General features: G+C 40.3%; 2 protein-coding genes across 4 annotated transcripts in view; both read right to left on the bottom strand.

The window, feature by feature from the left end:
* Positions 1 to 4,559, bottom strand: part of LOC139278506 (lysine-specific demethylase RSBN1L-like) — a 70,777-nt gene extending 66,218 nt beyond the window's left edge. Inside the window, exon 1 of the mRNA XM_070897349.1 lies at positions 4,000 to 4,559. Coding sequence (XP_070753450.1) covers positions 4,000 to 4,510 — 511 coding nt within the window. The 5' untranslated portion in view covers positions 4,511 to 4,559. The remainder of the gene's footprint in view (positions 1 to 3,999) is intronic.
* A 10,278-nt stretch (positions 4,560 to 14,837) lies between these two features.
* Positions 14,838 to 16,705, bottom strand: part of LOC139278505 (tyrosine-protein phosphatase non-receptor type 12-like) — a 145,534-nt gene continuing 143,666 nt past the window's right edge. For all 3 annotated transcript variants that reach the window (XM_070897346.1, XM_070897348.1, XM_070897347.1), the window contains one exon: positions 14,838 to 15,799. In XM_070897346.1, coding sequence (XP_070753447.1) covers positions 15,738 to 15,799 — 62 coding nt within the window. In that variant the 3' untranslated portion in view covers positions 14,838 to 15,737. The remainder of the gene's footprint in view (positions 15,800 to 16,705) is intronic.

Below are 16,705 nucleotides of genomic sequence, written 5' to 3'. Positions count from 1 at the left end.
TCTTCAAACCCTGACCAGGTGATACTCAATGCTTTTAAATCAACATAGCATGAGCTGCTTTTCTGTGTCCATTCCACACATTCTGTGCGGAGAAAATAAGTTTATTTATTTCTAGTCTTCTGTAAAGCTCGTTAGTTCTAAAAATATCTAGCTTCTACCAGGCATCTAATAAGTAGCCAAAAAGCATCCCCTCATAATTTAGCCAAATGTGATGTTAATTATGCCATACCACTTGGAGAACAGTCCATCACGCAGATCTATTCCCAACAGTAAAAACAAACCTATTGGCATAGGTTCCACTCAGGAGATCCATGAAAGATTCATGCCACCGGAAGCGAATAGATTTACATTACCGAGTTACATTGAATCTGCAATAAGAAACAGATCATTTGTCCCACATGAGCCTCCCCCACCCCTCGCCATTAAACCCTATCAGCATATCTATCTATAATTTTCTCCCTCATGTGCTTATCGAGCTTCCCCTTAAATGCATCTATATTTGCCTCAACTACTCCTTGTGGTAGCACATTCCACAATCTTACAACTCTTTGGGTAAAGACGTTTCTCTTGAATATCCTATTGGATTTATTAGTAATTATCTTATATTTATAACTAGTTTTGGACTTCCCACAAGGGGAAACATTTTCTCTGTGTCTACCCTATTAAACCTTTTCATTATCTTAAAAGACCTACAAAAGGTCATCCCTCAGTCTTATCTTTTCTATCGAAAAGAGCCACAGCGAGTTCAGTCTTTCCTGATATGCAGGCAGGACAAACTAGTCTTGTAAAAAAAAATGCATTCGTTCCTGGGATGTGGGTATCACCGGCAAGGCCAGCATTTATTGTCCATCCCTAATTGTCCTCAAGAAGGTAGTCGTGAGCTGCCATTTTGAACCACTGCATTCGTGTGGTAAAGGTACTCCCACAGTGCTGTTAGAGGGAAACATATAAAATTCTGATGGGACTGGACAGGTTAGATGCCGGAAGAATGTTCCCGATGTTGGGGAAATCCATAACCAGGGGTCACAGTCTAAGGATAAGGGGTAAGCCATTTAGGACTGAGATGAGGAGAAACTTCTTCACTCAGAGTTGTTAACCTGTGGAATTCCCTACCGCAGAAAGTTGTTGATGCCAGTTCATTGGATATATTCAAGAGGGAGTTAGATATGGCCCTTATGACTAAAGGGATTAAGGAGTATGGAGAGAAAGCAGGAACGGGGTACTGAGGTGAATGATCAGCCATGATCTTATTGAATGGTGGTGCAGGCTTGAAGGGCCGAATGGCCTACTCCTGCATCTATTTTCTATGTTTCTATGAATGCCAGGATTTTGACCTGGCGATAATGAAGGAACAGTGATATATTTCCACGTCAGGATGGTGGGGAACTTAGAGGTGATGATGTTCCCATGCGCCCGCTGTCCTTGTCCTTCTAGGTGGGAGAGGTTGCGGATTTGCTGTCGAAGAAGCCGTGGCGAATTGCTGCAGATAGTAGGTACTGCAGCTACGGCATGTTTACGATGGAGGGAGTGAACATTTATGATAGTGGATGGGGTGCCAATCAACCAACCTGCTTTGTCTTGGATGGTTTCGAGCTTCGAGTATTAATTAATACATCATAGAATTATACAGCACTGAAGGAGGCCATTTTGCACATCGTGCCTGTGCCGGCTCTTTGAAAGAGCTATCCAATTAGATCTACTTCCCTGCCTTTTCCCCATCGCCCACCAAATTGTTCCTTTTCAAGTATTTATCCAATTCCCCTTTGAAAGTTACTACTGAATCTGCCTCTACAATTCCAGATCATAACTCACTGCATAAAAAAATGTTTCCCTGCATTGCGCCTGGTTCTTTTGCCAATCACCTTAAATCTGTGTCCTCAGGTTAATGACCTTCCTGCTAGTGCAATAGTTTCTCAGTATTTACTCTATCCAAACCCCATAGAATTTTGAACACCTCTATTAAATCTCCCCAGAACCTTCTCTGCTCCAAGGAGGACAATCCCAGCTTTTCTAGTCTCTCCACATAACTGGTCCTTCATCCCCGATGCCATTCTAGTAAATCTCCTCTGCATCTCTCCAAGGCCGCGACATCATTCCTAAGTGTGGTGCCCAGAATTGGACACAATACTCTAGCTGAGGCCCAAGACAGTGATTTATAAAGGTTTAGCATAACTTCCTTGCCTTTATACTCTATTGATAAAGCCAATTATTCCATATGCTTTAAAAAAAAACAGCATTATCAACTTGTTCTGCCACCTTTAAAGATTTGTGTATCCATACCCAGAGGTGTCTCTGTTCCTGAACCCCCCTTATATTGTACCATTTAGTTTATATTACCTCTCCATTCTTCCAGGCAAAATGCTTCACTTCACATTTGTCTGCCATGTGTCTGCCCATTTCCTCCTCAAGTCTGTTGCTACCCTACTCACTGTTTACCACCTTTCCAAGTTTCATATCATTAAGTGGTACTTTATCAAATCCGTTTTTGAAAGTCGATATGGAGACTTTATGACAAGATTTCTCCAGAGTTTAAAATCCACTCCTCAAATCTCCAGTATGCAAAGAAAAGTTTTCACTTCAGAGTTGTGCACACTGTTTTTAGTCAGAATTAAATCTAGCCATACATCACAAAATAGTTTTCTGCTCTCCCAAATATAACCCTTCAACTTCTCATTTAATACTCACCAATTGTTTTGAAGCAGCCACAGCATAAAAATAATCCAGTGCAATAGATAAGACATAATATTATGAACTACGCAGCTCATTTGAAGATTAATTATTTTTCTGAATCTTACTGAAAACTATAAGCTTTACACAAAGCGGAAACAAGGTACAAAATACAATAATTTTCCCCCTCATAAACGTCCAAAGCCTTGGTGCCTTTAATATAAATATCTGCTTTCTTCATCAGGTTCTGACGAAGGGTCATTGACCTGAGACATTAACTCTGTTTCTCTCCACAGATGCTGCCTGACCTGCTGATATTTCCAGCATTTTCTGTTTTTATTTCAGATTCCAGCATCTGCGGTATTTTGTTTTTGTTCTTCATCGGGTACCTGTCCTCAGATTTCATCATACAGAAATCAGAAGACAGTAGCTTGCCTGTATCATACAAAAACTATGCCAACAATCAGTTGTTGAACTACTAAAAAAAGCAACAGGCACAGCTGATTGACAGTGTTTCAGCCAGAAAAGCATCATTTACAGTCCCATAAGACAAATTAAACATCAGCACTCGGGGACACGCTGCTGATAATTATAAATATACTTACCGTAACCATTTTTATTAATTTTATTAAAGGCACCAAGACAAACGATATGCAGGCATATTTATATGGGGAACTAATTTTATACATTTGTTTTCCGTGGAGATCACTCCAAGTGAATTGGTAGTAGAATTTACATCGTGAATTAAAAAATTATTCAATACTATATGCGATATCAGAAATTTAGTAAACTTTTATTTATAACCATTGAACCTCAGTTTTAATCGTTATCGACAGAATTGACAACTCACATTTCTAGGAGTTGGACAGGGCCAAGCAAAGGTGTAAGAGTAAGATTTTAAAAACAGGGAGGAACGTGGCAAAGCGGAGGGAATTGGGTAGAAGCATATTGATAATGAGCAGCCAACGGTTTATTAATAGTAGTATTACAACCAATTAACTAATAAAAAGATCTGCAAAGTAGGGCAAAATGTATTAACTTGTTAGCTAACATTCTACTTAAACGAGACAACTCACTATACATGCTAATAATATCTCCACGAATATCTATCGTGTTTGCCAAGTTAGATTCCGACATTTCCTGATGAGATTTTAAGTTGATGCTGAATTGCCGACCTCTGCTACCCGGCTGGCGCCAAAAATTCATCTGGGAACAGTGCACAACACAGTAGCTCCATTCAAGGTGCAGCACTGCTGTCAACAATACAAAAAAAACACTAGTCGGCGAGTGGGACTCAAAAGTAATTTAACTACAAAATACGCAGAGCTGTACCTTTCTGGAGTAATTTGACGTCGCCGTTTTCTTTCTTGGCCCTGTGTTTCTTCTCCTTCTCTTTGCTGCTGCTGCTGTTGTTGTACTTTTCCTTGGGAGGTTTGTTGGATTTCGAGTGGAGGTAGAGCGAAGAGGTTACGGAGCTGTAAACAGGAGGAAGGGTACGGGGAGCAGGAGCAGGCAACGCGTACTTCGAGCTAACGCCGAGCTCCGGACAGCGTTTGGTACTGTTACCGCTGCCCTTCTCCCGGTCTCTCCCATCGTTACCCTTCCCCACCGGTAACAAACTAGTCGGCGGCGCGGCGCCACGCACTTCCACTTTAGGTTTACCGTAACCGTCGGGCAATGGCTGCATCTTTCTTTTCTTCGCCGCTGTCTTGCTGTGCTCCGAGGAAGAATGTAAAGCCGGATTCACTTTGAGAATCTCCGCGCTGGGAGTTGGCGGCTGATCAGCCCGCTCGTCGCTATCCTTTTTCTCCACCACGACGCGTACATAACTCAACTGCGCCATCTTGGACCTTGGGCAAAAAAAAATCTAGTCTTGGCCAACGCTTGTTGGGGTATCGGAGCCAGCCGAGTGGGAACAGCAAGCACGCTCGCTGATTGGCTGCTTTACACGTCAATCACACGCTGGGTCGCTTCCGTTCATCTCGTGAGCGGAAACGGCATCAGGAGAGGAGCGGGATTTCCGGTATCAGGTCAGTGTGACAGGAAGTCAGGCGGCTCGAAGCTTGGGCTCTGTGTAATCCTGAAAGATTAAACAAAATAAAATGTTTTAAAGTTGCCGTAAAACAATATTTAGAACAGCGGTGATTGCTATTTTTTGACTTAAATTTATCTAATGTAAAATACATGTAAATTAAATGACTATAGCACGCAAATTATATATCGTTTATTATCGTGTGAGGTCTGGAAAAATTAGTTCCGGTGTGACATCAGAAGGCTGCCCTCGCATCAGTCCGTTGCCGATTGCTGCACGCGCACTAGAACAGCGTTCATCACCAACTGTCGGTGGCCCAAGGCTGCTGTGCTCGTTAATGTGAGCCATCCAACTCCACCTAGTGCTCGATGGCTCGGATCCGGGAGGGGCCGGAGGGAAGTAGATTGCACTCCAGTGCAGTGCTGAAAGAGTTTTTAAAATTATTATTCGTTCACAGGATGTGGGCGTCGCCAGCAGTTATTGCCTGTCCCGAATTGCCCTTCAGAAGATGGTGGCGAGCCGCCGCCTTGAACCGCAGACGGCAGTTAAGAACCAACCACATTGCTGTGGGTCTGGAGTCACATATAAGCCAGACCGGGTAAGGACGGCAGATTTCCTTCCCTAAAGGACATTAGTGAACCAACTAGATTGATTTTATAACAATCCAGTAGTTTCATGGTCACCATTACGGATACAAGCATTTTATTCCAGATTTATTTAATTAACTGAATTTAAATTCCCTGCTGGTGGGATCTGAACTCATGTCTCTGTATCATTAGTCCAGTAACATAACCACTATATTACTGTACCCTGCTCTTTCTTCCCCACCCAGCCAGTCATGTTTTGCCTCACTGTTAGAGGTGCCGTCTTTTGCATGTGACGTTAAACTGAGGTGGATGTAAAAGATCCCATGGCATTATTTCTAAAAGGTGAGTTTTTCCCTGAGTCCTGGCCAATGTTTATCCCTCAACCAACATAATTAAAACAGGTTATCAGGTCACTATCACATTGCTGTTTGTGGAAGCTTGCTGTGTGCAAATTGGTTGTCATGTTTTCTATATTACAATTGTGACTATACTTCCAAAAAAAAGTACTTAATCGGCTGTAAAGTGCTTTGGGACATCAGATAGTCAAGAAAGGTGCTATATAAATTAAAGTCTTTGAATGTTTGTCGCACACTTCCAAGATTATCATTCTGAAAAGCCCTGATCTGAGTATTTCAAGCATTTTGTTTTTATTTCAGATTTCCAGCATCTGCAATATTTTGCTTTCCTATTTGTTTTTTTTCCTCCATCCTCCTAGTTAGCTGGGATGGTCTGACCCATGGTGCCTCCATGATTAACATCAGTACTTGTGTTGATCCTGTCGTAGCACTGAGGCCTGGGTTCAAGTCCCACTTCAGAGGTTTAAGCACATAATCCATACAGTGCAGTACCGAGACAGTGCTGCCCTGCTGCAGGTGCCAACTGTTAAACCGAGGACGAGTCCACCCTCTCAGGTTAACTTAAAAGATCCCTTGGCACTACTTGAAGAACTGGGAATTTTGCCTGATGTCATGGCCAATATTTATCCCTCAACCAACATCACAAACAGATTATCTGGACGTTATCCCATTGCTGTTGAAAATTGGCTGCTGCATTTTCTACATTACAACCGTGACTAGAAGTACTTCACTGGCTGTTAAAAAGGGAAAGACTTGCATTAATATAGCGCCATTCACGACCACCGAACATCTCAAAGCGCTTTACAGCCAATAAAGTACTTTTGATGTTTAATCACTCTTGTAATGTGGGAAAACATTTGGGACATCCTGAGTTTGTGAAAGGTGCTATATAAATGGAAGTTCATTTACTTTTCTTTTGGTTGCTAATGAGAATGTTACGCAAAGGTAGTGGAGACTGGGATCTGAACCTGGATTCCCCAGTTCAGAATGCAAACACCACATTAGTCTCTCCATCTACACAAAATTCTTGAAAGCAATTGCAGAGATTTCTCATGGGTCTATTTCTAAATCTCCATCTGCATTTTTCAACAAGCTGGGTAGGATGATCTGGGCAATAAAGCTTTTCCTGGCTGGTGTTACTGATGCTTCTTGATTAGTCAGCAGGTGTTCTATTTCTAAAAGTTGGGATTGGTCTTTTCAGTTTTTTGTCTCATACTAAAGTTGCATCTTGCAATCTGATCAAGAGTTAAGTTATTTGTCGGAGTTAACACTTGCTCTGTTTGGGTGTTCACAATTCTTGCTATGGGTATACTTTGTCGGTTTTATTATTAGTATAGTTGAATGAAGAATTTAGAAGGAATTTACACAGTAGTGATGAGAATGTGGAATTTGTTGCCACATGGAGTGGCTGAAGCAGATATTTTTGGATTTAAAGGCTTGATACATACCAGAGGGTGAAGGGAAAGGTAGGAATCTTTAAAGTTCCAGTTGTTGGATTGGTTAAAATCATTCTGCCTTGATTTTGCCATTTTAAAAAGCCTGAATTATCCCCAAAGCCTTGATTTTCATTGTCAAATCTTTTCAAGGAAGAATTATTTAAGACTTATTCAGCAGTGATAATTGGAGCTCAGTTGATAGTTTGGTTCCTCGTCAATAATAACATCCAGCAGAGCTAGATATTTTCACTTTTGTAAAGGATATCATTTAACCTCGTGTTTCCTCTGTTCTACATTTGTCCTGTATGTGATTTTTCACCTTCCACCCCCTATTAAGTAAAAGTAAATAAAATGCTGACAGTTTGGTTTATCTAATTTTAATTTCTTAATTATTGAATAACTTATTTATGGCTTAATTTGAATGTAAGGAAAGCTATTTTATGAGTACAGGAGAGGAGGCGGCACAAGAAATTTAATGTGGGGAAAAAGTTGCGCTTCACTTAAATAACTGAAATGTATTACATTGTGTTTGACAATGTGGCAATAATTAACTCTATGGACTATCTGATTTCCCCCACTAGTATCCACTGTAAAAGTTTTTTTTTTATTGTTTTCTAGTAGTGTTCCATATAATTTAGTTTTAACTGACTTTCTCCAAATTTGGCTAGTGTTTTTTTGGTACCCTAATTTTCCTCTTATTTTTGACACGAAAGTAGAACCTAACAAATTTACTCTTTTTTTTAAACAGCTGCCTGTAGTGATACCAAAAAAGTCTTTGCAAAGGTCTGAAACACATCAGCCTTTTGGTGTGGGGGGGGAGGAAGGAAAGAGGAGAGAGAAAGGCATATGCACCTTTATTCATGGAGGAGGCCTAAGGGAGTCACAAATAAATTAATCTAGGGAATGTGAAAACTCAGTCATAGAATTTATCAACATTTTATTTATCATTGCACTTTAAAATAAGCTTAGAGTTTCTACGACAGAAATACACTTCATTGTAATCTTCAAAAAATGTTTGTCTCACCAAAAGCACACAAGGTCACACCACAAGTGAGTGTCAGAATTTAAAAGTACTTTGTTGCTGGAGCTGCTGCCATGAACAGCAGATTCTTCCTTCGAAAAGGTCTTCCTGATGAAGGGTCAATACCTGGAACTTTAGCTTGTTTGTTCTCTCCCTAGATATGGTTTGACCAGTTGAGTATTTCCAGAATTTTCTATTTTAAAGCTAGCAGTACAAGAAAGGATGAGTAATAAATACTGGCCCCATCAGCAATGCTGACAGAGACTAACAGCTTTAATTTAACATCATTTAAGAATGCACCACCAGCAGTGAATTGTTAGCCGAGTTAAAACCACTTACTTTCATCTTTGAAATATAAAAGCTACCGTCATCCCATCTCACCTCCAGTTAAAACCCTTTTTTTTTTTAAAAAGGTGTAATATAACCATCAGTCTCATTAAAGCCTGCTGCCCCCATCCTCAAGAAATAGCAGGCCATTCAGACTCCCCAGCTGGGGAAATCATACTCTCAACATCTAGCCTACCCTGTAAGAATGTTACATGTTTCAATAAGTGTCATTCAGTTGTTTCCCCCTCTTCCACTTGCCCAGCAAGACAATGTTCACCCAACAGGCTCCCCCTTCCCTAACCCAACACCTAGTTACTCTCCTACCTCCCCTTGTGCTTCCTCTGGGCTCATCTTGTCCATGGGACCCATTCCCACTAATATGCAGACTACCTTACTAACTTCCCTTGCTAACATTGCAAATGGTTCCCCTCCCTTTCAAAACCACCATCACTCCTTCTCAGAAATCCTACCTATCTGTGCAAATTACTGTCCCATCTCCAAATTTCATGAACATGTATGTCACCTTCCAAATCAGAGCCCAGCTTTCCTGCAACTCCATTAAGAACCTCTCCAATCAGGGTTCTGTCTCTGCACAGCACCAAAATGATCAAGTGTCAAATGACATCCTCAGTGACTGATGGATTGAGGTGCATTATTCCTCCTTGTGGCAGTGTTTACAATGGACGACACCATCCTCTTCCAACGTTGTAAATGTGGATTCTTTTCCCTCAATCTGGTTCAACGAATTCACTGAGTCGAACACCGTTGCCGCTTATAACAAAGCAGACTTTATTCTTGTTTCACCGGCCGGGACTTATCAGAAAGAAGGAATGCTCTCCCTATAGAGTGCACCCACTTCCTACGGACAAGTGCCGTTACAATATAAAGGCGCAACGGTTATACATTTTCAGTACAAGATACAATTAGTGACATTTAGTTCAGCCTATCCCCTTTGATCCCTCCTTCCCTTTGTCCACTCATGAGCTGACATCTGTATGGGCTGTTTTTACACAAAGGAGCCTTTCAGAGTCTTTCTCACCCTATATTGTTTCAAGTTTACTGGTGTGACTTAGCAAGACCTTGGAGTTAGTCTGTTAGTTGTGTCAATGTTGTAACATTTGCAGTCTGAGATTCTTAAGGCTATTCCTCCATGAATCCTTTGTTCAATTTCACTTTCTATACATTTTCCCACATTCTCAACTTCAATGTCTATATACATTCTCAACGCCTTTCCTCAATTGGCCAGTTCAGTGGGATTGCCCTCACTCTTGGTTACACTCTTACCTATCTGAGCATAGTCAGACCATTTCCAGCAATGACTTTGCTTTCTACTTACTGCTGGAGACCCCAAGGATAGAACTGAACCCAACCAGAGTCAGCACCTTCCGGGAAAGAGATGGAGGGGAACCAGGGTCAGCACTGACAGGGAAGGAAACATAGAAAATAGGTGCAGGAGTAGGCCATACAGCCCTTCTAGCCTGCATCGCCATTCAATGAGTTCATGGCTGAACATGCACTTCAGTACCCCCGTATAGAAACATGGAGAGGGAGGGGATAAAAGTTCACGGGGCTGAGAGTAATATTAGCATGGAAAGAGGATTGGGTAACTAACAGAAGAGAGTCGGGATAAATGGTTCATTCTCAGGTTGGCAATCAGTAACTAGTGGGCTGCCACAGGGATCAGTGCTGGGACCCCAACTATTTACAATCTATATTAACGACTTGGGAAAAGGGACCGAGTGTAACGTAGCCAAGTTTGCTGACGATACAAAGATGGGAGGGAAAAGCAATGTGAACACAATCTGCAAAAGGACAGACAGGCTAAGTGAGTGGGCAAAAATTTGGCAGATGGAGTATAATGTTGGAAAGTGTGAGGTCGTGCATTTTGACAGAAACAAATCAAAGAGCAAATTATTTAAATGAAGAAAGATTGCAAAGTGCTGCAGTGCAGCGGGACCTGGGGGTACTTGTGCATGAAACACAAAAGGTTAGTATACAGGTACAGCAAGTGATCAGAAGGCCAATGGAATCTTGGCCTTTATTGCAAAGGGGATGGAGTATAAAAGCAGGGAAGTCTTGCTACATTTGTACAGGATATTGATGAGGCCACACCTGGAATACTGCGTGCAGTTTTGGTTTCCATATTTTGGAAAGGATATACTTGCTTTGGAGGCAATTCAGAGAAGGTTCACAAGGTTGATTCCGGAGATGAGGAGGTTGAATAAGTTTGGCCTCTACTAATTGCAATTGAGAATGAGAGATGATCTTATCGAAATGTACAAGATTATGAGGGGGCTTGACAAGGTGGATGCAGAGAGGATGTTTGCACTGATAGGGGAGACTAGAACTAGGGGGCATAATCTTAGAATAAGGAGCCACCCATTTAAAACGGAGATGAGAAATTTCTTGAGGGTTGTAGAGCTGTGGCAGCTGGGACATTGAATAAATTTAAGACATAAATAGACAATTTCTTAAACAATAAGGGGTTATGGGGAGTGGCGGGAAGTGGAGCTGAGTCCATGATCAGATCAGCCATGATCGTATTAAATGGCGTAGCAGGCTCGAGGGGCCATATGGCCTGCTCCTGCTCCTATTTCTTATGTTCTTATATATCCTTAGCCCCCTTCAGCTTATCATGGGGTCCTCTACCACTGCCTGTGTATGCAATATCTTGTCATGGATGAGCCGCAATTTCCTCCAGTAAATCATAAAATATGACACACGAGGCCATTCGTTACATTTTCAACTGGCAGAGAGACAAAGAGTTACCCAGCCTAATCCCGCCTTCCAGCACTAGGTCCGTAGCCCTATGGGTTACAGCACATCTAAGTATCTTTTTAAATGTGATGAGGATTTCTGCCTCTGCCACCCTTTCAGGCAGTGAGTTCCAGACTCCCACCACCCTTTGGATGAAGAAATGTTTCCTCACTCCCTCTAATCCTTCTACCAACTACTTTAAATCTATATCCTCTGGTTATTGACCCCTCTGCCGAGGGAAATAGGTCCTTCCTATCCACTCTATCTAGGCCCCTGATAATTTTATACATCTCAATTACATCTCCCCTCTGTTCCAAGGAAAACAACCCCAGCCTATCCAATCTTTCCTCATAAATCTCTGTGATCTTTCCTGGAATGTGATGATAAGAACTGCACGCAGTACTCGAGCTGTTGCCGAACGAATGTTGAATACAGTTCTAGCATAACTTCCTTGCTCTTGTTTTCTATGTCTTGGCTAAGAAAGGAAAGCATTCCGTATGTCTTTTTAACTTATCAACCTGTCCTGCTACCTTTCAGGATCTGTGGACATATCCTCTCATTTTTGTGTATTCCCTTGCCGTGTTGCTCCTCCCCAAATGCATTACCTCACACTTGTCTAGATTGAATTCCATTTGCCACTTTTCTGCCTAACTGACCAGTTCATTGATATCTTCCTGCAGTCTGGAGCTTTACTCCTTACTGTCAACCATACGGCCAATTATTGCATCATAAAATTTCTTTATCAATCCCCCTACATTTAAGTCTAAATCCTACAAAAAGTAAGGAACCGAGTATGGAGTCCTGTGGAACCCCACTCAAAACAGCCTTCCAGTCACAAAAGCTCCCCTCAACCATTACCCTTTGCTTCCTGCCACTGAGCCAATTTTGAATCCAATTTGCCACTCTCCCTTGGATTCCATGGGCTTTTACTTTTTTTGATCAGCCTACCATGTGGGACCTTGTCAAAAACCTTACTAAAATCCATGTAACAAAGAACTCGTTCAAGTTAGTAAGACACGACATTCCCTTAACAAATCTATACTGCCTGACCTTGATTAATCTTTCTAAATGAAGGTTTATGCTGTCCCTCAGAATTGATTCCAGTAATTTGCCCACCACCGAGGTTAAACTAACTGGCCTGTAATTAATTGCTCGGTTTATCCCTTTTTTAAACAATGGTACAACGTTAGCAGTTCTCAAATCCTCTGGCACAACTCCTGTAGCCAGGGAGGATTGAAAAATTATTGTCGGAGCCTCCGCAAATTCCTCCATTGCCTCGGATATATTTCATCCAGTCCTGGCAATTTATCTACTTTCAAGGATGCTAAACCCCTTAAAACTTCCTCTCATATGTTTATCCTGTCCAATATTTTGCTATCTTCCTCCTGAACTTCCACATCGGCATCGTCCCCCTCTTGTGAAGACAGCTGCAAAGTATTCATTTAGTAAACACTGGGAAGACTGAAATCATTGTCTTTGGTCTCCACCACAAACTCCATACCCCTGCCATCAATTCCAACCCCCTCCCTGGACATTGCCTCAGGCTGAATCAGCCACAGACCTGTATTTTGATTGTGCACTGAGCTTCCAACCCCATATCCTGTCCATCACAAAGAGCGCCTATTTCCACCTTTAACATCGCTCACCTCCATCCCTGCTCAGCCGATCTGTTGCTGAAATGCTCATCCATGCCTTGGTCACCTCGAGACTTGACCATTCCAATGCTCCCCTGGCCACCCTCCACAAACAGCAGGTTATTCAAAACTCTGCTGCCCGTATCCCGCTCACCTATTGCCCCTGTCCTTGCTGGTCTCGCCTAGTCTCCCAACACCTCCAAAATGGCCATCCTTGTATTTAAATGCCATCATGATCTTGCCCCTCCCCTCCAACTAGCCTTCCTATGATCTAGCCTTATGTGGATCCCCACTACTACCGGCCATGTTTTCGGCTATCTAGGTGATACGCTATGGAATTCTCTCCCTAAACCCTTCTGGCTCTCAACTTTCCTCTCCTCCTTAAAACCTCTCTGACCCAGTTTTCAGTCACTCCATCTAATATCTTCTGCTTTAGCTAGGTAAGACCCTCAATCTCTTCATGACCTCCCTTTTCTCGATCTTAATCTCCTCCAACCATATGTCCCATCACACTGCACCTTTCATGTGCCTTTGCCCTCTGGAACTACCTCCCTCAATGCATTCAAGACTTTCAAACTGATCATTCAAATTTAAAAAGGAACCATCAGTTATAGAAACTGAATCAATCACACAGCATTGTATAAATTATTCTCTCCAGCATGTTATTGAACCATTGCATCAAGATAAGCTTGGTACAAGGAATCGGAGCTAAAGTTTATTTTTAAATTGCTAATGTACTGCTACTGGGCTATTATTGAAACCAGACAAAAATAGCAAATATTTATCACAAGCCCCCTGCAGACCCGTCCCATTAACCGTGCTTTTGCCTCACTAACAAGCATTCTGCTAGTTGTCTACTCATCCTTCATTGCACTGTAAAGCACTTGGAAATGAAAGCTGCTGATAAATTTAAATAGTTGCCATTGTCAAGAGCAATAGTGCTTCAACGATTCATGAACAAAACTTAATTAACCTGAAGTCCTAATGAATATTTTGAATAATCTGTAGTTACATTGAAATGAAATTAAAATTAACAAATGGCAGCATGTATGCCTAACTTAACCTTCAAGGTTACAGCTTCAGTTATGTCCCATTAGGAAGGATCAAGCAAGTGTTTTACAATGTCCCAGTGAATGAACCTTGGGTAGTGTTAGTCTGCTATAAATTAACTTATCAATATATTTTCAGGTTATGGCTTTTAACATGAAATTAACGTTCCAAGTTTAGTTTTGAGCAACGGCAATTATTGCGTGAAAATTAAAAATATAAATTTAATCAATTGTGGAACTTTCATATTGCATGGGTATGACTAATGCTACTTAACTATATTCTTCATTCACACTTGGCGTGAAACGTTTAACATTTTTAAAACAGATGTCAATCTCTGTCTCATTGCCATATAATTACCATATTTATTTTATCTAGCCATACAAAACCCACTTAGAAAGTTTTGCAAGCATTAAGACCAGAAAAGTCAAATCCAAAAATCTTGAGTATTTCATTATTGAGACATCTATTACAATTAGTCACAAATGACCATAAAGAACACAAATTTATTTGAACAGTCAATGCAAAAAGCCATAAACAATATTTTCAAGGTCGAATGTCTGCAAGAGGAAAAAAAACACACATTTGAACAGGCTTTGATTTTGCCACATTCTACATCATAATTGGTTTTATTTTTAAAAAGCAGTTAATGAAAAATTAGTATTTCATTTTGTCTGTTCAAGAAATCAGGATCAACAGAGATCTGAATTAATTATTTTTGCTCAGATCAATCAAGTACTACTTAAAATATGACTGTCAAAGACTATTTGACACAAATAGGCAAATAATAGGACAGTTTAGTTGTGAATCATCTTGTCGCATTAAAAATTGCCCTAGTTTGTTTTTGAACCTTTGTATTCACTTACTTGACAAAAAGTAAATTGTACAAAGACCATAGTCTATGATTTTGTTACATGTTAATAAGCTATGTCATATTATTCAAATAGGACAAAAAAGCAATAAAACAAGCCAATTTGTTTCAAGATCTTTACTGACAGGTCAATATATTGTAAAATACAGGTCTGTGTGGCTGATAGTCCTCTTATCCCAGATGCACAAAAGCACAAACAAAATGCTCACATGATGTTAACAGGATTGCATACTGTTCGAAGGCACTTACTAAATTCAAGGCCAAATGAACAGATCAAATTGGGATTGGTTATTAACAGCATATAATATAAAAATATCCTTTTGCTTACAATTTACAAATGTATTACAATCTCAACCCCTGTTAAACTGCAACTTCCTGCTCATTTCCAGAAGTTAAGAATGCCTGAAAGAATATTTCTCTATAATTTCAGGGCAAATAATTTACAAAAAATGGTACACAAAGGTTTAGATCATGCACAGATTTCTTACATCTTCTGTTAAGAATATTTAATACCTGCAACACTGTCAATTATATACCTACCTGCCCTGTACATATATAAAAGAGTAATGCACATAATAGTTTCTGGAAGTTAGCAAAGAATAACTGTCCACAGACTCCCTATTTATACTTATTTTACTGTATTAATATACAATCCTACAAGCAGTGTAACAAATTCCCCCAAAAAATTAAGGCCTGTAATACTTTAAGTTTTATTTTTAAAGTCTTAATACTTTTAAGTGTGAAATAAGGCAGGTAAAAATGGTCCCAGCAAAGAGATATTTAGCACCGGAATCCACACCCTTGGAAGGTTTTTAGCAAGTTACAACAGATGTAAAATGTGTACCATTCTGTAACTGAGAAGACATCTAAATTGCTCTTGCTTTTTGTTAGTAAAGAAAGATTGTTTTTAGTGAGTGTGAATAATTTTTCTACTTTTCAGTCCTTTCATGGCACTTGAAGGGAGACACTCCAGTATTACGGTCCATTTGAACGTCTGCTCCATCATGTCCACTCAGGAGGAGGATCTCTTGGCCCTTTCGGCTTTGTATAACGATTATTGAATCCTGCAAATTAGAGAACAAAAACAGTTATCTACAATTCACTAAATCAAAGTTTTAACATATACATTTGTTTATATAGAGCAAAATACAATTATGTAACACTTAAAATATATACTATATATTCTACAATAGGAACATAATTGTTAATTTTGATTGTAGGTAAGAGATACAATGGGATATTATACAATTGATTTTTTTTTCAAATTACGGTTTCAAAAATACAAACATACGGGCCTAGAAATTAAATCTTATACATTTTGGGGCACGCGTAGATACAGGGCCCCCTTTATAATGGGACAGGCCTACCCATGCTTCTTATTGGCTGCATGCCTGTTAAGGGGTAGGAAATTGGGCGTCTCCGATATCACTTAAAGGCAGTCTGCATCTCTAAGGGAAAGTTCACTGCCACAAATGAAGAAACATTTGAAGAGGAAAATGGCTGCAAGAGCTGTAAGATCAGCCACCAATTCTCAGATTAAACTTTTAGGACAAAAATTAAGCTCAACAAGACTTGCCTTTTTTGTCGATAAACCTTACCTACCCACCTTCTAACCATATCCATTTTTGCAGTGGTGTGTAATTGACTTTATACAATCTACTTCAGTGCTCTTCACTGATAACTTAATGTGACTGATTTTTGTTCAAATAGACCAACATTCAAGTTTGCACAAGTGCAGTTTTTGGTGTACATTACTTAGGTTTAACATGATAAAATGAATTTTATTGAAGTCGATTTTTAATTTCAAAAGTAATAAAAATTGCTCCAGTGGGCATTACTGAGCCAAACAAACTGGGGAAGCTTCTCATTTGATTGCTAATCAGCATCAAGTAAACGGATTTCAAGTAATAGTAAAAATGTTACAACTCATCTTCATAACTCAAGGCCGGGGGGTGGGTGGGGAGGTTGAT

Source organism: Pristiophorus japonicus, chromosome 13 (assembly GCF_044704955.1).
Source record: "Pristiophorus japonicus isolate sPriJap1 chromosome 13, sPriJap1.hap1, whole genome shotgun sequence".
Taxonomy (NCBI): Eukaryota; Metazoa; Chordata; class Chondrichthyes; family Pristiophoridae; genus Pristiophorus; species Pristiophorus japonicus.
Note: the sequence above shows the minus strand (reverse complement) of the source record. Positions and strands in the feature narration are given on the sequence as shown.